A 21,886-nucleotide genomic window follows, 5' to 3' on the forward strand; every position below is an offset into this window, starting at 1 on the left:
GGCCGACCTGGCGTGAATTGTTTTATGTTGTTTTGCTTTATATTTATATTCATTGTTATTTTGTCATCTAGTTTATATTTCATATTTATTATTGTATAGCGACGTCATTTTATGTATTTTTTATCTTTATTGCTACACCAATTGTATGATCCATGCCGTTGTTTATAAATTGGTTTTTGTTTTTAGCCTGCTGAAGAAGCTAAATGCTCAGAAACGTTGCCATTGAATAAATTATATACAAATGTTAGATATATTAATTTCGATTAATGAAGTGTACACTTTTTTCAAATAGTAAACCTCTGAAGAAGCCCCAGGACTTCAGGTGAACAAACATAAATACAACAAACACTTCTATATCAGTCCTAGTACCCACTACTCAATACATAATTATATGTAGGGGACTCGAAACAATTTCACATTATGAATGTTGTATGATGTTCAACAGGGTCAATCAGAAGTTTGTTGTTGAACTTTAATTTTGAAGCATCCTGTGGAATATTTTCGTGATAAAATTTTTTCAAATTACAAATTTTCATCAAGAACCATTCCTTTTCGACATTTTTTTTTAATTTATGGCTTTAAGTGCACTGTTCATTTTTAAGGGATAAATAGATAGTTCAATCAATTTGAAGAAATTTGAAGAATTTTTACGAAATGGCTCTGCTCATTGTGCCATAATGTCAATGCGGAAGCTCATTCTAGGTATCTATCAATGGGAAGGCAACAATATGTTGTTTAGTTATAATTATGATTTCAATCAGTTCGAAATCGATTTATGCAAACTTATCGCATTCAAGTAAAAAATCAAAACAAATCATTCAACTGTAACGTAAATAACCTGAAGAATCGTTCTTTTTCTAATTCAGCAGATTAATATTTTTTTTATTCACTGCCTGCATACGTCGGTTCATACTGTCGATAAGGTTTCGAATAGCATCTTGAGGAAAATTTCATTTTCAAAGTAAACCGTTCATTTTTCTCAAATGAACTAGTGGACTTAATGAAATGAACCAAAAAACAAAAAGTTGAAAAGAAATGGACCTTGAGGAAAATTGGTAATTTGAAAGAATTTGACCCCGAAATTATTCCACAGGATATTTCAAAATCAAGGTTGAAGAACAAACTCCTGATGATTAACCGTGTTTAGTGACTAATGAGCCAGCTTTCAACTGAAGATTGGATATACAAGTTTACAGAAAAAAAAATTGAAAATTGAACTAAAAAAAGGAAACTATGAGACTTCAAATTTTATCAAATATCAACTTGAATACACTTGAGATAAACGAACAAAACGAAGCACTGTGAACAAAATTAATGGCTTTCAAACCTCACGTAAGCATAAAGGGCAAATGTGATAACCTGTTTGTGAACGACAGATGATTTGTACGATCTCTTCAAGTTCTCTTTTTCATAAAAAATCAGAAAATACTACTCGTACCGAAATATTATAAAATTTGCAGTGTGTTCATTCATTCATCTGAATGACTCTTATTTTCTACAGTAATCAATTTCATTCACTACACAAGTTGCCACCATAGAAAGTCCATTTCGAACTCGTTTCACATTAAAACCACGTTGAAAAACTTCATAAACATAACCATTTTCATTCATTTTCCTTCGTTCGTCTTTTGAAGGATGAACTGACTTCTCAATTTTTCATTGATGTTTGCATAATCTCATTTCAGAATCAAACTCTTTTTTCGTATCAAACTCTACACAATATACGAATGATTTTATATTTCCTATTCCGAACTCGATATCCGATATTTCAAATCCATATTCTCCAGATCCCTAGTGAGCGTTAAATCGTTTGAAAACTTTGGGGCCTCCTGGAAAAATCTGAGTTATATCTGGCCGAGTTCAAGTAAGGTCCAGCTCAGATGAGCCCGTGTAATACAACTTCGAGATATTTTAATGCCGATTGGGAGGAAAAGGAGGATAAGACGCTGACCCAAACAACCTTGGTATCCCTCCAGAGCCGTCGTTGGCTGTATGTTTTAGACATGGAAAAATCATAGAGTTAGGAAAGCGTAAAGAAGTCACTCATGCTTTCAAGGGATGACATGGGACAAGAATATATGTCAGGGATAGCTTTTCCGTTTTTTCTTTGCTATTTTCGAGGAAATTGTCCAAGGGAGTTGGGACGAACTGAAAAAGCCATTAACGCATTATATAAATCTCCAAAAAAATGTTAATTTGTTCGAGGATTTCGTTTATTAGAAGTTACGTCACTTTATTTGTAGTAGGCAGTTGATGTAATTTACAACCTTGCTTTGTGATCTCGCAAGCTCAGGGTAAATTTAGCCTTCTTTCAACATAAAAAGCTTTTAGAGAACTCGACTCTCCGAATGTATGGAATTATCCGACGTTATCCAAGAGGATTTTCTAGTTCTTCCATGAGGAAGGCGTTGAAAAAAATTGTCCAAATGGGTTCAAATCAACCGATCGATGTTGCTGTTACAATCATGAAAAGATATCAATGATTTTCTGTTGTAGGTTGAAATTTGATAGCAAAATGATTCTTTCGGTTTTCTAGGTCTTCCATGAGGAAGGCGTTGAAAAAAATCATCCGAATGGGTTCAAATCAACCGATCGCCATTACTATTACAATCATGAAAAGATTTTAATGATATTTTGTTGTGAGTCGATAGCAAAATTATTCTTGTGGTTGAAAATAATTGAAGAACCTTGAAAGTTGTAAATTACGCATAACGGAAATAATTTCACAGTATGGACTACACTAATCACTCAACTACCTACTCTATATCTCAGAAATATAATTAAGGTTAGGGAACACCTTTTATTCCTTCGAAACTCATTATTAGCGACAAAATCATGGCTAATAATAGAGATAAAAGCTAAATAATAATTGAACAGGAAAATTAATTCAGGTACTCACTCCATCGTTGAAAACAGTTAGGGAATCAATAAGTTTCTCGTAGTAGAAACGATGATAGAACACTGGGTATAAATTGGTAGGTACAGAAAATGGCATAAAGAACAAAATCTTTTCGAAATCTGCCATTCGTTTGACATTACTAAAAATGTCATAGGAAAAAATGTCTCATCCAAATTGAAATCCATGCTAATAATCCCAAGTTCATTTACACAATTCATTTTCCAAATTTCAAGCAGTGAAATATCGAAATGAAGCCAAGTAGGGAGCTTGCTCCTCAGCCAGATGATTGTAAGTGTATAATAATAATAATATAAGTTAGATATATTTCTCAGAATGATTATTATATAGAGCATACCTTCATTGTGATGAAAATTGATTTTACCGATGTTTAAAATTTTACTCCACCAAGCATCTATTTCCATGTATGGTCCGAAAGAGGTGTTACAATGTATTTTATTGTTACACCTAAACTTCAAGAGGATTTGTCCTATGGATTCATGTAATCGAAGCAAGCTCTGGTTACCATATCCCCTTTTCATTTTGAAATAATTTGCTAAAACAAGATTTTCATATCTCCAATTAGCCGTATTTACTGACAATACTGCATAGATGGAAGTGCATAGGTGAGGTGAAGAAAAATGTAGAGGATATCGAGATGTATGCTGTTCTATTGTTACTAACTACTGAATTCGATGATCACTGAAAGCATCTGGAGAAGTAAAAGAGCTGAAAAAAAATCTACTACGACCCTCGATATCCTTTTTCAAAATATGTAATGAGATATAGAAGCAGGTCATAGATATCTTGATTCGTTTTCGAGTTACAGAGCGTTTCTGAAGAATATTCTAACCAAATATTTCGCCAAATATTGGTTTCTGTTTCTCGAATAGAAAGCAAAATATAGCGTCATTTTTCAGAAGCGCCCTGTAACTCGGAAACTAATTAAGATATGTATGATCTGCTTTCTGATATATTATTATTTCGATTGAAGGTATCGGGTGTCCTCGAAGATTTTCTCTTCGCGAGATTCTTTCAGTTGGCATCACATTTGGGACACCTTGTACATGGCTCGACTAGAAGGCGAGATCGAAGCAAGCAGCTTATAGGTATTCAGAGAACATTCAGAGAACTGCGGTGTACCGGATTCACAATTATTATTATCGTTTCACAAAAATCACAATCGATTTTGATATTTTTCTAATATCTTGATATCTCTGGCGAAAACTCATACGAATCACGTAAAAACCTCAAATTGAGAGAGGAGAGATCATATGCCAAACTGAACTCTCTCTATATCAGTACCAACACGTGAGACTTCGACTTCTGAAGATAGTTGAAGTGAAATTTGGGAAAGCCGAGGCATCGGTCGAAAGGGGATGCCGCGTACAAATTTCCCAACTTTCGCATCGAAGACACTCACGCACTTTGGATCGCAGCTGAAGAGACGCGTGAACGGACGTCAAGACAGAAAAGTCGGAAAACGCCATCACCGGATTTCCCAGTAGATTTCCGGGTAAGAGAGAGGCTTTGTGGAACTACTAATCCGGATATTCCGCATGTTCTCCTTCGAATATATGAAATCGCCCGTTGAAACAGACGTCCTCGAATGTTCAAAAAGGAATTCCACTTTATATTCTTGGAATATATATTTCCATAATCTTCCGGCTCAATATCCATTAAGTCGACTTTATCTGAGCTTCATTGATAACAGCCTCACATATAGTTGAATAATTTCTGCCTGAAATACACCGTTGCTTTCCTAGTATGTGGATTGGTCTATCAATAAGGATTCGAAACTCTGTAATTTTCATTGTGATCTCTATGTAGATAACATCCGAATGTAGCATCTGAGTGATGGCCTCCGTAGCTTTGATGAAACATGCTCTTCGTATTATTCGCAGAATACTTTCAGGTCTTTCTTTTTCTTTTGTTTTCAGGTCTTTTTGTATAAGGACTGGAATTTTATTCCCTATGCCTCTACTTTCATTTCTCCGATTTCCTACTTTTGTCTAAATGGGAGACTTTTCTTCTTCTTGCATGTCACCTTTTTCTTCTATTTGCTTCTTTGAAAGAGGTATTTCCTCTTATCTGTCATTTTTATTTCAATTTGTAGTATATTTCTGAATTCCATATTCTCATGCTCTTTATTGTCTTCTTTCTTTGTTTATTAACTATTTCCTCAATTGTTTCAATTTTCAATTCTTCTCTGATTTGTTGGTTGGTTATATACCATGAGGCACCAATCGCTGTTCTGATTACTGGATATACTTTGCAACTTGTCTTTAGTATTCTCTTTCGTATTTAACCAGGTTACTCGTGCATACGTAAAGCCTGGCATTAGAACTATTTTTATTATCTTCATCTTGTTTTCTAAGGAAAGTTTTCCTCTTGGATTGAGCAGCAGGTACAGTCTCCCGTGCAATTGCCTTGCCTTTTTTCTGTTTTCTTCTATATGTTTTTAAAGTTCATTTTCTCATTCTTCCTCTTCTTCCATTCTATCGTCAGATTTTCTGTTCTGACGTTTCCTGCTTTCTCTTTCTTTACTTTTGTTCCTCAGGAGTAGATTGCAACTGTTTTCGATGTATTCACTTCGAATCTTCATTTCTTGAAGTATTCCATCAGTTTATCTAATTCTCTCTGTAACTGCTTGGTAATTGTTTTCCTCATTTTACTTAGATAGTAAATAGCGGTGTGATATGCAAACTGGGCAATCTTGCATCAATTCATTTTTGGTATGTCTGCCATGTATAAGTTGAACAGCAGCGGTCCTTTTATCGATCCTTGGGGAACTCCGGCTTCGATTTCTCTGGTCATTGACCTGGTACCTTTGTGTTGGAATAATGACACACTTGAAAGACCAAAGGTATCAAAACTATAGAGCCAATTCTTGACACCGAACCGAGATGATACGAACAGAAAATAAGTGTAAGACCGTCAATGCTGTGTAAATGGTATCTCTTGTGAAAGATGCCGTTGTGTTAGAGACACTCGATGGAATAATTCCTCCGAACTACTTTTAAAGGATTGATACGTTTTGGACGTATTGCTTCCTAATGACTTATGTGAATCATGTGATAGATTATATTTCAAGCTTCAAACAAAAATCCTAATTTCAACGACGGTGGAACATATCACATTTCCACCGATCATAATCATTTTTAGGAAATATTAGCCTTCATTTTATTATTTCGATATTTTACCTTGAACTATCTTTGTAGATGTTCAGCTGCATTTCACTAAATAAGCCCAAGAGTAATTATATGTACTTCAAGTCTCTCATAACTTCACAATACTATTTCTATAGAAAGATTTGCATATGCTTTTGAAATAAGCTTCAACCTCAGTAATAATTTTTCCCATAATCCCTGGAGGTTAGATCTGGAGAATATTCTGAGTGATGAAGTAGTTGGAAGCGCAATTTGTTGAATTTGACCATAGTTTTGATCGATTTGTCACGAGAAGCATTATCTTAGTTACATTTGAGGACGTTTTCACTTGATTTTTTAACTCAATCAATCCAATAACATTATGTAATATTATTTTCTAAAAAAACAGCTGAATTCGGGCGACCAGAGAGTTCAGCATTGTTGGTGGTTCTTCGACCACATTTTAAGTCAACACAGCTTACCACCTTTAACTTTCGTCATCGATGGAGCAGAGTTTGAATAACATTTAACATGCCATTGTTTAACTTGCACAGATTTTTTTCCCAACAGAACAGTGTTGTATCAATCCGGGAAGCTCGTTTTTATCAATTTCTCAAAGAACAACAAATTAAGCATACCTTAACCTTCAATATCTCTATCCAGACTCAACTTTATAAAATTTTGACTTGCATCTTTTCGAAATAATGTGGCATGGCACTGGCGTCGCCTTCTGTGTGCCAGATCCTGGACTTATTGAAATATTGAGTGACGTGGTGTCATAAGTTGGTGGAGTATAATGTATAAATGAAGATTTTGTTGTAGCACTTCATTCAGAATTTATCTTTTGAATAATTCTCCCTGTTTAAACTGAAATAGTTTAAAAAATATTGAAATCGTTTTTTTCTAGTGGTTGGGGATTCATCATCTGAAGCACCAAGGATACCCTTATCTCCTCTGGATCTCTACACACATAAGGCAAAATTAGTTCAAAATGAACCAATTCAGTTCGTAGGTTTCAATACAGAATTTTTCCCAGAAATAGTTAACAATGGATACACCAGTGAGTATAATTGTTGAATGTCTTGAAGTTATAATCTATAAAAAGAGAAGGAAAATTTGTCATTCCATAAATTTAAATTATCGTGGGAAACTCAAATAAAATTACAAATATCAGAAACCGATCTTTCAACTTTACATCACTTCTCTTTCAAATTATGACCAATATTAGATTCTACAAAAGAAGAGACCTTTGAATTCATTTCCCTTTCGCTCAATTTGCCTTTACCTACATTGCTGTCATGATAACCGTTTGGATAAACCATAAATTCACACTGCTTTCAAATGATTTTGGCACTGATGCACTGGTCTAATAAAATAAAGTGGATTGGAATGCTTTCCATCCACAATTCAATCGAACTCGTTGGTGGGTAACATGATAACGACTGATTTATATTTTGCATGTATTCGCCATGAATTTGGTCTAGCAGTGACCGAAATAAGGATAGATTGATAGATATAGAATATTTACAACGGGATTCATAAAACTTCGATTGACCGATCAACTCGTTGATTGTAGTTTTAAATCTATGAAAGTGTCAAAAATGAACTGAAATTGAACACAGAAATGATTTGATCGAGCAAATTTCCACGATAAAAGTTTTATGGAACCCACCATTATTGTAGCAACAGCTTGAAGTCTGGATGATGAATCCGATGCAGAAAGGGAAAGTATTCCAACATTTTAAAACAAGAACGCAGTAAACAAACCAACTTCGCTTCTATCTAGCAGCACAAAAAATTCCCACTCAGATGTGAGACCTAGACTAATTTACATCAACCCCTGAGCTTCAACTCAAAGAATACCAGAACTGATCCCGGCGATCTCTCGATATACGAACGCATTTTGCGTATTATTCATTACTCAAGTGCAGTTTCTAGCGATGTCTGGCAATGGGGTTGAGTCCCAATATGCGCCCTGGTTATGTGGGTATGCTTAGAAGCGTACTATTCTGATGGAAGCAAATAGAAATCACAATACTTTAGCGAGTAAATCATTCAATGAGTTGGCGTACAGAAATATCCTAAAATATTGAAACTTTGCGGTTGCTATAGCAATATTTCGAAGTGAATATGAACATTTCGGATTCAGAAAAGAGATTCATTTTATTTTAGTGTTTTATTACACTCCAAAGTCAAAATGTCAACTTGAAAATACCAAAAATATCATAAAAATGAAATAAGTTACATCGCAAAATATGGTATTCGAATTGATTTGTTGATTTTATGTATTAATATGAATCCAAAGTTACTGATTGGTAGATGAAAAAAATTGTTGTATTCAAAACGAAATATGTTTTAACCGCATTTCGATTCAATCGGACGTTCAAGTAAAAGTTTTATTGTTTCAGTTCAGATCAATTCCAGAGGCGATCAGAGGCCTCGGATCACCGGAGGTGGTTTGCGATATCCGGAGTATATGGTGCAAAATGTGCATTTCCATTGGGACTCTGAACATACAATTAATAGTGTCAGGTAACATCCATTCCGGTAATAATAATATATTGGCTTGAGTTATCAGAAAATGAAAATTGTTTTATGTAATGCCATTTCGTTATATTGATTTTATTGATGTCATTATGCTCTTATCATAAGGGACAGAGAACTAATTTTATATATTTTCAATAATTTTCATCAAATATATTATGTCTTATAATAATGGGCTCAAATAGAAAAGATAAGAAAGGAATACCGTGAATAAGAATGTTAAAAAGCGTGTGCCGCGGGACACACAAGCCAACACCCCTTTACTTATTATTGCAGGATATCATTGGAAGTATAATAATAGTGTACAACTTTGCTTTCGCCGTTTTGCAATAGATGGCTATAGCTATAAGTGTTAGTCGGAATAAATAGATCGTAAATGTCATATAATAAGCTTAGGTATTTGTGAACATAATGACATCGAAATATTAGTCGATTTGTGTCTGCATCATAAAGTTATTCTCGATTAAACATGTCAGCTTACGGGCCAAATTCTAGTCATTTGCTTTAATATGACGAAATCTGCGGCTGAGGCTCATCGAATGCTCCCAAATGAATATGGTGAGGCCGCTATTAGTGAGACAACATGTCGAGAGTGGTTTCAACGCTACAAGAACAATGATTTGAACGTCGATGACCAGCATGTCTGTGGAATAGAGAAGGTTTTCGAAGATGCAGAATTGGAGGCATTACTTGATCAAGACTAGTGTCAAACGCAAGAAGAATTGGCAGGCAACAAGCCATTTCAAAACGTCTGAAAGTCATTGGAATGATTCAGAAAGGAGGAAATTGGGTGTCGTACGAGTTGAAGCTGAGATATGTTGAACGGCGTTTGTTTGTTTGCTTATGAACGACTGCTTGCAAGGTAGAGACGGAAGGGATTTCTGCATAGCATTGTGACTGGAGACGAAAAATGGACTCATTACTATAATTCCAAGCGCAGAAAATCATGGGGATATCCCGGCCATGCTTTCACGTCGAAGGCCAAACCGAATATTCACAGTCCAAAGTCATGATCAGTATTTGGTGGGACCAGCTTGGCGTAGTGTATTATGAGTAGTTAAAACCAACTGAAACAATCACAGGCGATCGTGATCGAACGCATTTAATGCGTTTGAGCCAAGCATTTAAAGACAAGCGGCCGCAATACAATGAGAGACATGATAAAGTTACAACATGATATTGCCCGACCACATGTTGCGAAAGTTGGAAACGTTGAAATGAGCAGTTCTACCCAAACCGCCGTATTCTCCAGACTTTGCTCCTTCGAACTATCACTCGTTTCGATCAATGACACACGGCCTTGGTGCTCAGCACTTCTGGTCTTATAACTGCCCGAAAGATGGGAGGATGTACTTGGATAATATTTTCCATCATAAAGGTATAAGCAGTTTTTTGCAATAAAGCCTCGAATTTCGGAAAAAAACGGCGGAAACAAAGTTGTACGCCTATGTAATATGGTAATCACTATGAGTACGAAAAAGAAGAAATGCTTATTTATACTACTACCTTTTTCTTAAACTCAAAACCTTATACAAGGATGTCCTTCATTTTTATGAATACGGCTAAATATGTTATGTTGAGAATATGCCAAGCTCATCGCAGACGATGACCCGATCAGACCTTGCCGATCCAGGGGTCGAGTAACAAGTGCCTCCCTAATATCCTAACGAACTCCATCAAAACTCGTTATAGTCCCGTCTTGATCCCCATCAAGATCCAATCTCCATCTTCCGAACAGACCGTAAAACAAAGTAAACAATTTGATTAAGCGATTTGGGGCAGGCATAACGGCCGAACCGGCTTTCCTTACCAAGTCTGAAACAGGCAAAACTTCTGTTGTACCCAGAGACTCATATGACCGTAACGAATTGTTACTGCGGACATTTTTATGATATTGTGTAGACAGTTTTGTTGATCGAGAGTTCGAGGACTCTCTTTGAGTAATTTCTGACTGGTATATTTGAGTCTTTATTCCGAAAGAATATGATAATCGATTGAGGATGAATGGATGAAAAATAAACTTCTTGAGAATCGTTAAAAAAAATTCAAACTGAGCCTTAAATCTGCACATTCTAGTTTGGCGAGACATATTCGAGCCAAATTTACGTAGGATTATGAGTGTTTCGTCGAGATCACTAGTGGACTTTTCAGTCAGGCAGTTCAGCGATCTCTGTCTAAGACACCCTCTCACACTATCTTGGACAGGTGACTCTGCTGCATCTGCACTCAGATCGTCTTTTTGTTTAAGGTCCGGAATTTACATTCCCTACGCCTCTAAAGTAATTTCTCCTATTTTCTACTGTTGTCTGATCGGAAGACGTTCCTCCCTACTTTTTTCTTTTATTTAGTTCTCTGAAATAAGTATTTCCTTTTATCTGTCATTCTTATTTTGATTTGTAGTATCTTTCTTAATCCCTTATTCTCATGCTCTTTCAGCATCTCTATTGTCTTCTTTCTCTGTTTGTTGCCTATTTCCTCAATAGTTTCAATTTTCAGTTCGTCTCTGATTTGTTGGTTGGTTATCTACCAGGGGCGCCAACCGCTGTTCTGATTACTGAATTCAGCGTACTTTGCAACTGATCCTTATTATTGTCTTTCGTATTGTGCCAGGTAACGCCTGAATAGGTAATGCTTGGTATTAGCACTCTTCTTATTATCTTCAGCTTGTTTTCTAAAAAAAGTTCACTTTTAGGGTTCAGCAGCGGGAACAGTCTCCCGTGCAATTGCCTTGCCTTTTTTCTGTTTTCTTGTATATGTTCGTCAACAGCTGCAACTGCAACGCGGCGACCCTCACAAACCCGCCGGGGCCGTAGTAGAGTATGGCGCGACACCCATAACGCCACTTCTTGGGCAGACAGAGTTCTTACACTAGAAAACCTAGAATACAAAACTCAAATGAAAATAACACTGAGCATTTTCCACAACGGTTTATTATTTTCTTCTCTATAAAAGAATATCTCAAGTTGATATTGTCGATCCTTCGTTTCGGAATTCGAATAACTTTTCCGAAAACTCAGGACTTCGAAATAACGAAGGCTAATATGGTTGAATTACCATCAATATATTATGTCTTGTATTTCATGATTGAACAATTGGACCCAGCAGTTGCTGTCCTACCGACAATTCGTGTTTCATTTTGGGTTCACAAATATTTCCGAAATTATGAAGATCATAGAGCAAGTAATCCTTACAAATTGAATTCAAATGGACATCCATTATGGCGTATCCATTTTCAAACAAGTTATAGTATATTTTCAGTTTAAATATCAAATTGGAATTCTTACCCATGGGGAATTTGAATGTCAGAATTCCAGAATTTCATCGTCTTTCGTTCTTAAAATCAATCCTTTACATTACGTAATTTCTGGAGTTTTGTCTATTATCTGCCGGGTGGCATTTTTCCTTTTCCTAGAGGGCTAATGCAACCAGGTGCTCTAATCCATTAGAAAACGGATGCGTGCGAGACCATTCCATTCCCTGTGTGGTTTACGCACCTCATACATATATTAACCATGCTTTCTGAGTACATGAAAAAAAAATTTGTGCTGTTATTTTTATGTTTGAAATGATAATTTTAAATTTTTTTTTTTAAATCAGGCATATTTTAGGTTGGACTATATAAGACTTACTTACTCGTAGATTTACCTTTTGCGCATGCACCGTGTATTCGGAATTCGACTAAATTCGAATATTCATAACAAATTTCATTAATATCGGATGTCGAAATACCGAGAAATTCGTGACTACGCATATTTGGAATAGATTATATTCCAATAAGAGCACTTTCAACTCAATCTAGAGTTAAGCATCCAATTTCTTTAAAATCTATCAAGCAGAACGCGAGATGTGAAAATACCGTATGTTTACGCATACTCGATGCATATCCTAGATCCGGAAAAGTTGAAATTTCTATGGAATCACTTCCTTTTTGAAACGTCGAAAAGTGTGGGACTCCACGTTTGAAGAACGCGATCTTCCTCACGAATCCTAACCTGGCGTTTTTAAAGTTCATGACATAGTTATATTTCCTTTTGACTATTCGGTTTGCAACTCTATTACGATTTACGTTTGGTAGTTTTTGTGTGTACCTATGTCAGGGAGAGTCGCTTCTTTTTGATAGTTGAAATTGAGTTTCACTCAATTTCTCTTATTTCGTAGGTTCGATAGGTTAAAAACCTCATCTCAAATCTAAGTTTCTGTGAATTGTTGTTTTCTCTCGAACCATGGAAGATTAATTACAGCTTCAAACTAAAATAAACTGGCCTGTAGTTGGGTGTTAATGTTCAAAAAAAGGAACTTATTAGAAGAGCGGCTTTCTATAGTTCCGGCCAGTACAGTTATTTTGAAATTAACACAATTTCTCTTTTATGAAAGAACCTTTCGTGCGTCCGGCTTATGCCCTAGGATAAGTCTTATATTTGATCTTTTTCTAGGAGGTGTTTCACTGAATGATACCAAGTATTCTTGAATAACAAAGTTTAATAATGGATTGGAATAATTAATGAGAAAATACAGTCAATAAAATTTGCACATTACTAGCCTATGGCAAACACCTTAAGAGTAAATACGAAAAATAATAACACTCGACAATCTTGGACTATTTGATAAATCTTTTCTAAGGAGAAAAATCAAACAACAATATATATAAGATTAAATTAAATATCCTTACCCTGGATATCACAATCACTTCCAAACTGTTCAAATAAACATTTCAACAAATTCCCTATATGTACCTTTCCTGAAACCGTTCCCGAAAACCGACTTGAACTTTATTCAACTTAGAATCGAACTTGAACTCAGAACCGAATTCCCCTTTTGGTCCCACCTTCGAACCGAACCCCGAACTTTAACTCTAACCCTAACTATCTACCGAATTGAAAACTAGTGTTTTTATAGTTGAATAATCGTCACCCTCCTTCTACCAAATTTTTCTAAGCGTCTATCTTCTTTTTCCTTCGTCCAATCAGAGTGATTGTCCTTATGTACCTAGATTATTGGTTCCACCCCATGGTATGTACTATTGACATGGGGTTGTACCGTTAGCACCGCCTAAAATTAGGAACCATTTTGAACGCACCGTTGGTGGTCCCTCCGAATAGAACAGATTTTTATGTTCTAAGTTTTGGGCCATTTAATCCTCCCTAGAGTTTTTACGACTAAATTTTTATTGCTTTGACATCCTGTACAAATCTCTTGAAATTCGAACCTAGTTGTTTTATCGTGGGATATCGACAGTGCCAACCACCCTGGGGTGTTTATCTTAAGCCAGGATGAAGGAATTAATGCCTAATAAATGTGAGGGGTGACAACGACTTCGTTTGCGTTCACTCTACTGAGATAGAAACGGGAATTTGTTGAATATCCTTTCAATGAGCCTGTACTAATTGTAAATTATTATTCACATTCATTACAAAACAGTTTATTTTTTATTGCTCACATCTTCTTGATATGGTTTTTGTCTGCTTAGACGCATGCTCCTGATCCTCATATTATTTGAGGTCTCGCAATTGACTTGATCATTATCAGTTTATTATTTTGGTTTGTAAGGCTCCTTTTTCCTTTAAATGAGCTCATTGCTTCTTTTTTTCAGGAGCTTTTTTCTCTCAGAAGATTGGCTATTAAAATAGCTACTTTCATCTTCGACACTGCAGCCCTAAACAACTCAATAGAACTGCACTTGTACCATTGTCTCAAGTTGTTTAACCAGGAGATTCTTCTCATTCCGATGTTCCTTCTTCCCTGTATCACTATCTGCATTAAGGTCTGTTTCTCCCCTCTCAGCACATGACCCCGCTTTCCAATTTTAACCTTGAGTATTTCCCTCTCTTCGCTCATTCTTCTGTAGATGGTACTTCGTCTATCCACCTTATCTGAAGGATTGAAGATTCTCTCCATATTCCGAATGCATCCAGGCGAATACTAATATCCTGCTTCATTGTCCAAGCTTTCATTCCATAGATGAGCACAGGGAATACGCCAATTCACACTCGAATTTTCCTCATACACTCATTACTCTCTTTTACAATGGTTTCCAGGTATTTATACTTCCTCACCTTTTCCACTGCCATGAACTCTCTGGTCGTTGTTGTGCTTTTGTTATAGTCATAAATTTTATTTTCTCCACATTTGAATGTGAGGCCTATTTTCTACTTCTCGATCTGATATTATTTGTAGGTCTGCTAGTGACTCTGCAATGGGTATGGTGCGTCGGCATATCTTACATTGTTGATTGATCTTCCATTAACTTTCATGCCGATTGTTGTTCCCGCCAATACATTCTCAATTATGATCTCAGAGTACTGATTGAATAGAAGTGGTGATAATACCCCTCGTTTTATTTGTATGTCCTCTGAAGTGTCATTACCCAGGTACATCGCTCTAGTTTTCATATTATTGACTTCATTTCCCTTTTCTATATCGTATCCGTATATCGCAAATTTTATTCAATTTTTTCACTTCATTCGTCAACATACTATTTGCACCACGGATCAGTGGAAAATTCTTATTTTCTGATTGAGCATAACCTTACGAGTTCTAGATGGTCGTCAAGGTGTGATCAAACGATCTAATGCAAGATTTATTGCATTTGACATATTGGAGACTGAGTTATCATATCATAGACATAGGGGATTGAAATGGCTTAGAGAGAGGTATCAGTCACAAGGCTCAAACTGAATTTGTGGTCTTCAATAACGGGCTTTCTGTGTCTCTAGAACAACCACTGATAATCTTGATCACGTTACCAATACCAGCGTGCAGTCTTTATCTTAATCCTAAACTGAAAACTACTAGCTCCATCGACTAAATTCAACCTCATATCATCGGAGGAGTAGTAGTGACACTAGTGAGTAATGACAGTTACTTATTCACAATATACTGAAAGGACTATCAAATAGACTTCATGACGTAATTTGAACCAAAGCTGGTATTAATGTTATTGAACATCAAAAAAATAATGAATGATTTATTAAATTCAAATCCACAAAAATTATAATAAATGGAAAATGGAATAAATGGAAACATATTTAATGAAATAAAATTCATAAGAACATGTTTTAATTCAGTGTGTTCTCAATCTACACATTATGTTGATTCAATCATTTTTGAATAAAATGAATGAAAATCATGAGAGACTTGATGGACAGTTTATTAGTACGTCTAGTGTAGTTGTGTGCGGAGCTTATCTTGATTATCTATGGTATGCTTCGACTAACCAGTTTTTTTCGTTTAACTAAGTCTATTATCTCTATTCTCACGTGCATTGAAGTCATTGCAGTATATTCAATACAACGTTCGAATTCGCAATAGGGGGCAAAATTCTACCCCTTTCAAGTTTCAATATCACAATATCAACAACATATCGATTACTTGTACGTTTTTGAACTCTAGGCATGTTGTTATGCTCCGCACTAAGAGCTAAGGGTGGAATATTTGCACTAACTTGTCGGAACTGAAAAATTGTATCCGTCTGATAAAATGCAGTTTTCGCCAAAGGTTATCGAATTTCCAAAATTTTATTTTTATTACAGCATGTTTTGAATACAGTCCTTCTTTGTGAATTATTCCATCACTGTGTGAAACTTATGACATTGAATGTCTCAAATCCCTTCTCAGGGCTGTAGCTAGCCAAACTGCCGCCCTAGGCAGAGACCCATTTTGCCGTCCTAACAGAAAATAACTCTGCAGGATGCTTAAAATTTGTACTAAGCAAAAGAGTGGGGGAGGGGGTTTGGGGTGGATGTTGGTTTGGTGAATTTGTTTTCGAAGATTCAGTGTGGAAGTGTGAAGAACACCAAACTTTTTCATAAAAAGTATTTTAGGATAGAAAAAATGTATTTTAAGTGTAATTATTTGTTATGGATTCAAATTCAAATCCAATAGATGATTCAAGATATGTGGAATGCACAATGAACGTGCTCAACTGAATTCTAATGGATAAATGATTATTATTATTATTTGATGGATAAATGATAAAATATATTAATTGAATTAAGGTTTCAGATCCTCCTGCTGAGTTTTGATTACATTAAAACGCTCAAACATTTCTTTTTTTTTTCTTTGATATGATGAATTTAAACAACCGGATGATGCGAATGAACAATTATTTTAAATTCGAATAGATGTTACAGATATTCATTAGTGAAATTCGTTCAAATCAATAAAAAAAAATTCAATTCGTTCTTCCAGTAATTCAGATAATGCCGCCCTTCATTATTTGCTGCCCCTCTAGAGTGGGCCTGCAGTTTCAGGTTCCTAGCTCAGTTTCGACTTCACAAAAAGCTCGAAAATTTGTTTTTTTTTAGTTTAAGATCATCGAGTGAAACAATAGGATGATGCGGATGAACCATTATTTGATTCGAATGCACCCACGCCCAACACTAGATAATTTTATATGAAAAAAAAGAATATTATAAAATAATGGAATGTGGTATGAAATAATAAAACTTCTTATATTTCCTAAGAAGGATCAGTTGGAAGTGATGAAATGGAATTTTTTTCTTATGTTTTGCATTCTATTTGAGGAATCGACATTCTGATTAGAGAATTGAAAAGAAAATAATCCAGAACCCCAAGTGGCAATAAAATTCGGCAATGCAAAGCGAACGCCGACAAGCCAGATGATGTTTATAGCGTCAATAACTCGTAAACAGTGAGGGGATCACACCACATCTGGATATTTATCAGTATAATGTATAATGCGGCAACTTTGATGGTTTTTGATGTTAATTAAATTTGTCGATATTCGTTGCTGTTGTTGCTGACTGAATATCTCATTTGGTGCTTTGAATTTCTACATATGTATTTTCTTTTGATCAAGCTTGAAATGGCGCCCTTGAATTATGCCGCCCTAGGGGAACACCTACCCTGCCTACTCCCTAGCGACAGCCCTGTCCTTTCTTGAATTCATAGTCATTTCATTCATATACTCAAATGTCAAAGGAATAGAAACAAACAATACTCTGGGTATTCCTCTACTAAGCGGCTATACATTTCTGGCTACAAAGGAAATGGGGTCATCGACACAACGCACTGCTGAACCCAAGGACAAATCCCCATTGTACGGACTAATGGTGTATCTGCTTCCGATTGCCCTTCAATCGGATTGCGTAATAATTCTTCAACCATCCGATCAATGCCTTTTGGGAGAAAGATAAATGAGCTGCTTAGCGGTGCGCGTTTTTAGATTTAATTGAAGAGTTTTTCACCCCTACTGGTTCACGCAAAACTGGCGAGGCGGAGATGTACGGGGATGATTCGTCGAAATCGGCGATGTCTGTCTGTTCCAGTGGCTTGTGTTTGCCAAGCGGAATTTCGATAACTGCTATTTTGAGCTTGTCTTCCTTACTTGTACTGGGTGTCTTCTGCAATTTTCAAAATGATTCTACCGATAAATTCAAGATTTATCGAACTATGAAATTTCATTCATAAGGGAATGTTCATTGGTCACCCTGTATGACAGTGGCAAGCAGAGAATTTTGATTATGAATTAATTCTTTGTGATTACGAAAACGAAAAAAATTATGATATTGACTTACAGGGTTATACAATATTCACGAAAATAGAAAAAGTCTAAAATTTTCCTAGTCCGGACCTAATTTTTTCGATTTCAGAATTATTGAAGGAAGCCGATAGTAAAATATGACAAAACTTCAAAACATGAAATTATTCGGTGGAGTTATTGAACTAAAAAACATTTCACTCATAAGGGAATGTTTATTGATCACCCTGTATGACCGTGCGAAGTACAGATTTAGAATTTTTATAATGAATTAATTCTTTGTGGTTACGAAAACGGAAAAAAATCATAATGTTTACGTACAGGGTGATCCAATATTCACGAAAATAGGAAAAGTCTGAAATTTTCCTAGTTCGGATCTGATTTACTCGAATTCTGAAATATTGAAGAAAGGTGATAGTAAAGGGTGACAAAACTTCAAAATTTGAAATTATTCGGTCGATTAGTTGAAGAGTTATTCAACAGTGAAATTTTACTCATAAGATGAACATCACCCTGTATATCCCAAACGAAGGCAGACAGGCGATAGAAACCTCTTGATACGGGTCCTCCATGATGACCTCAAGTCATGGTATTCATTTGTCGTATTCTTCCCGGGACACCCTGTATATTGCAGTCACATGTAGCATAGAAACAATACCATCTAGAGCAAATCTGTATGTGTTTTATTTTTATTTCATCAAAAAGAAGCAAGTTGTCGTCAAAACACCACCGCTCCCTTGAGGGAGAAACCCACTGGGAGGACACTCTGTACCTCTACAGAATGAATATCACAATCTACAGGTTGAGTCGGGAGGAACAGGACAAACTCCAGGGGTGTTTATTGTACACGTGAAAGTAATTCAAAAAAACTCATGTTCTTATAGATTCTCATTTGTTTTCGAGATACAGTGTGTTAAAGTTACAATTTTTTTTCAAGTTTTTCTCTTATAGTATCTTCACAAGATATTCAACTGATATTTTGCATAAATATTATCAAGTTCACATCATGTAAAATCCCAATTTCGATAGCAAATCCACAGGGTGATATTTTCTCTGGAACACTGTCCACTGTTTTCCTCCAGAACTTTTTTTTTTTTGGTGAGCCTCTGTTAATTTGAAGAAATATATAAAAAAATCTTTGTTGAAAAACTAAACTTTATGGTCTTTTGCAGTTTTGTCGTATCTGCTACTGATTTCTAGAAAAAAGTTTCTAACGATTCTCCCGAAATCCTCAGAAATATCCAAATTGTCATGAAAAATCCAGTTTGTAAGCTGTGGTGAATAAATTCATTATTAGTTTTTATGGTTATTCTCCCAAACCGTAGCAATGATTCATAAAGCTTAGATAAACTCGAATAATCATTACAAAAAATGTATTCGAACTTCAACACCCTGTAACTCGAAAACGAATGAGAATCGTATGAGAACATATGAGTATTTTTTTTATTATTTTCACGTGTACAATACGCTCCTAGAGTTTGGCCTGTTCCTCCCGACTCACCCTGTATATTTGAACATTACTGAATATGAATAGAAATGTTCTTATTATTTGAAGATATTGTCTCGGTTATTTCTTCCATATTATATAATTTATGTTTATATTTCACGACAGTAAAAGAACATGTGTTAATAGATGTCAACTGGTGAATTTGCCAACAAATTAAATATTTTTTGAATTTCGATATTCACTGTATATTTCTAAAATCTAATTATGGATTTCCCACAGATTCATGCTGGAGTGCCACATCCAGCTGGTTGCAAGCGAGTTCAAAACGTTCAAAGAAGCTGCTGAGAGAAAAGGACTTGCCATTTTAGCATCAGTATGGAGGGTGAGCTAATATTGGGCAATTTGGACACCAAACAAATTCTTCTCCATACAATTTGAACTAGAGATATCTTTTTCAGTATTCCGAGGTTGAGAATCCTTCCTTGAACACAGTTCTAGCTGCTCACGATTCCATATCCAGGAACCCGAAGATCCCCTGTTTGGCTGAGCTCCCTATTGTCATATCCCAGCTCATCCCGGACAACACTGCAAATTATTTCCGGTATGAAGGATCTATCACCTTTCCGCCATTCTATCCGAACACTTACACTGTTTTCGTGGACAGGGCCCACTTAACTAGAAAGCAGGTAAGTAAATGTATGGAGGGTCTGCCCAAAAATGGAATTATATGTTTTCATTTTACAGCTGTACGTGTTAAGCGACATCTACAACGAAATCGGGAATCCAGTAGTTTACAACAACTTACCTACGATTAGATCCAAGATGGCACCTCCGGTGTTCTTCAATGGGGACAAGAATTCATGTTATTGTTTGAAGTTTCCCTAGATACTGGAAACACCTGATAAGTGAATACATGCGAGTGATTGAAACCTTGTTTTTTGGATCAAATTTTTACACTTTCATTATAGAGAGCAGAACTTATTCTCATTCCTTTGAAACGATATAATTTTCGAATATTCAGTGGCGATTGATTTCGAACAATATAAACCTTTTCTAGTTAAAATGCCATTTGTAGCTTACACAGGGCCGGCGTTAGGGGTGAAACAGTGAAGCGACTGTTTCAGGAGCCTCTATTCGAGGGGCGGCAATTTAGCCCAGTTTGTGGCCGCCTTTTCAGATTTCTAAAGAAATATAGTCTCGATTCTTGAAAACAACATGAAGTTGGTCCGCTCCGTTGCGTTTATCAATATTCTCTGCAATACAAATCTCCAAACCGTCTTTACCAAGCCGCCTGCTTAATAAATAACACATGGCAACCCAACCTATATAATAAACAGAATTGCCTATTACCCTTGTTGAAAGAGGAATGAAATGTATTTCACAAAGACAAAAACAACAATACCTTCGCTTTCGAATTATGTGTAAGCTGTTTACACATTCAACATGTGGTCCTACGATTATGCATTCAGAACCAGTTACTGTAAAATACCAAATGTTTTCAGCGCATTGTTCATCGGCGTTGAAGAAATCCAGGATTAAATCAAAATACCTACAGCCGACAGCGTAAAAAACATAAAGTAAATGATCACATAGACATACATTTTGTTTTATTCGATTCGACTTTTCTGCAAAAGTAGGCATGTGAATTATTATTATTCTTAATGAAATCCCGGAAGCTTTCTTCGTTCCTTTTTTTTTGTCATTCGCTGAATTTAGTAATTAACGATGCAGCTTGTAAATCTGGTGAAGTATCAAATTTTTCCTCTATTTTTCTATTTTCTTATTTTTTCAAGTTCATCTAAACGGTGGGATGGGGGTTTTGGAAAAATACAATTTTCCTCTAACTCTTATAGGTCTTAGTACCACTAGATGGGAAAGTAGAATTAACGCTTTAACGTCGCTAAGGTATCAACTGAGAGAAATTATATGATGCTCTTTGAGAAAGCACAGCGAATGATGAGCAAGAAGGCGATACTAGAAGTAAGAGCGAAAAGTTAGCTTTGAAAATTTCATTCTCTAAGCAGTTGCAAAGTCCCGGTATGATAATTGATGTGTGTGTTAGAAATGATGAGAAATGTGTCAAAATATTTGGCAAATTTGAGAACTAATGGTATCGAGCAAATGCTTTGTTCTGCTAAACAAATGATAGAAAATGTGGAAATAAACATGAATTCCAATCTGACCATTCGTTTAAAATCAAGGATTTTTCAATATAAAGGAAGGGATACACCTAAAACTCATCCTAAAAAAATAAATCACATAAATTTTTTCAATTATTTATTGGACATTGCGTTAGTTCTTTGAATGGACGCTCCCTCAAATTGAAAGAATATTATTATACAGGGTGGCCA

The 21,886-nt window shown here is 35.7% G+C and overlaps 2 protein-coding genes and 1 long non-coding RNA gene across 5 annotated transcripts in view; 1 reads left to right on the forward strand and 2 right to left on the reverse strand.

Annotated features, from left to right (window-relative positions):
• Positions 1-3,031, reverse strand: part of LOC123674980 — an 18,518-nt gene extending 15,487 nt beyond the window's left edge. The window contains exon 1 of the long non-coding RNA XR_006746729.1: positions 2,900-3,031. This is a non-coding gene — a long non-coding RNA (uncharacterized LOC123674980). The remainder of the gene's footprint in view (positions 1-2,899) is intronic.
• LOC123674976 (TWiK family of potassium channels protein 7-like) overlaps positions 1-21,886 on the reverse strand; it is a 621,245-nt gene that overhangs the window by 188,569 nt on the left and 410,790 nt on the right. The gene's annotated exons all lie outside the window — the stretch shown is intronic.
• On the forward strand, positions 3,019-20,516 carry LOC123674977 (carbonic anhydrase 9-like). Of its 3 annotated transcripts, none has more exons than XM_045610174.1 (6): positions 3,021-3,187; positions 6,953-7,105; positions 8,454-8,577; positions 19,815-19,917; positions 19,979-20,221; positions 20,280-20,516. In XM_045610174.1, the coding sequence occupies exons 1-6, from the start codon at positions 3,148-3,150 to the stop codon at positions 20,418-20,420; spliced, it is 804 nt and encodes a 267-aa protein (XP_045466130.1). In that variant the 5' UTR covers positions 3,021-3,147; the 3' UTR covers positions 20,421-20,516. The 3 variants fall into 3 exon arrangements, with proteins under 3 accessions (XP_045466132.1, XP_045466130.1, XP_045466131.1); XM_045610175.1 differs by having other exon boundaries at positions 3,023-3,187; positions 19,994-20,221; XM_045610176.1 differs by lacking the exon at positions 6,953-7,105 and having other exon boundaries at positions 3,019-3,187.

This window comes from Harmonia axyridis, chromosome 3 (assembly GCF_914767665.1).
Source record: "Harmonia axyridis chromosome 3, icHarAxyr1.1, whole genome shotgun sequence".
In the NCBI taxonomy this organism is placed as follows: domain Eukaryota; kingdom Metazoa; phylum Arthropoda; class Insecta; order Coleoptera; family Coccinellidae; genus Harmonia; species Harmonia axyridis.

Bases quoted from the DNA above. Each gene is read 5' to 3' on its own strand.
- LOC123674977 (XM_045610174.1), top strand. From the start codon at position 3,148: ATGAAGCCAAGTAGGGAGCTTGCTCCTCAGCCAGATGATT. The intron at 8,578-19,814 runs GTAACATCCATT...GATTTCCCACAG, and splicing joins CATACAATTAATAGTGTCAG to ATTCATGCTGGAGTGCCACA. The intron at 20,222-20,279 runs GTAAGTAAATGT...TTCATTTTACAG, and splicing joins CCCACTTAACTAGAAAGCAG to CTGTACGTGTTAAGCGACAT.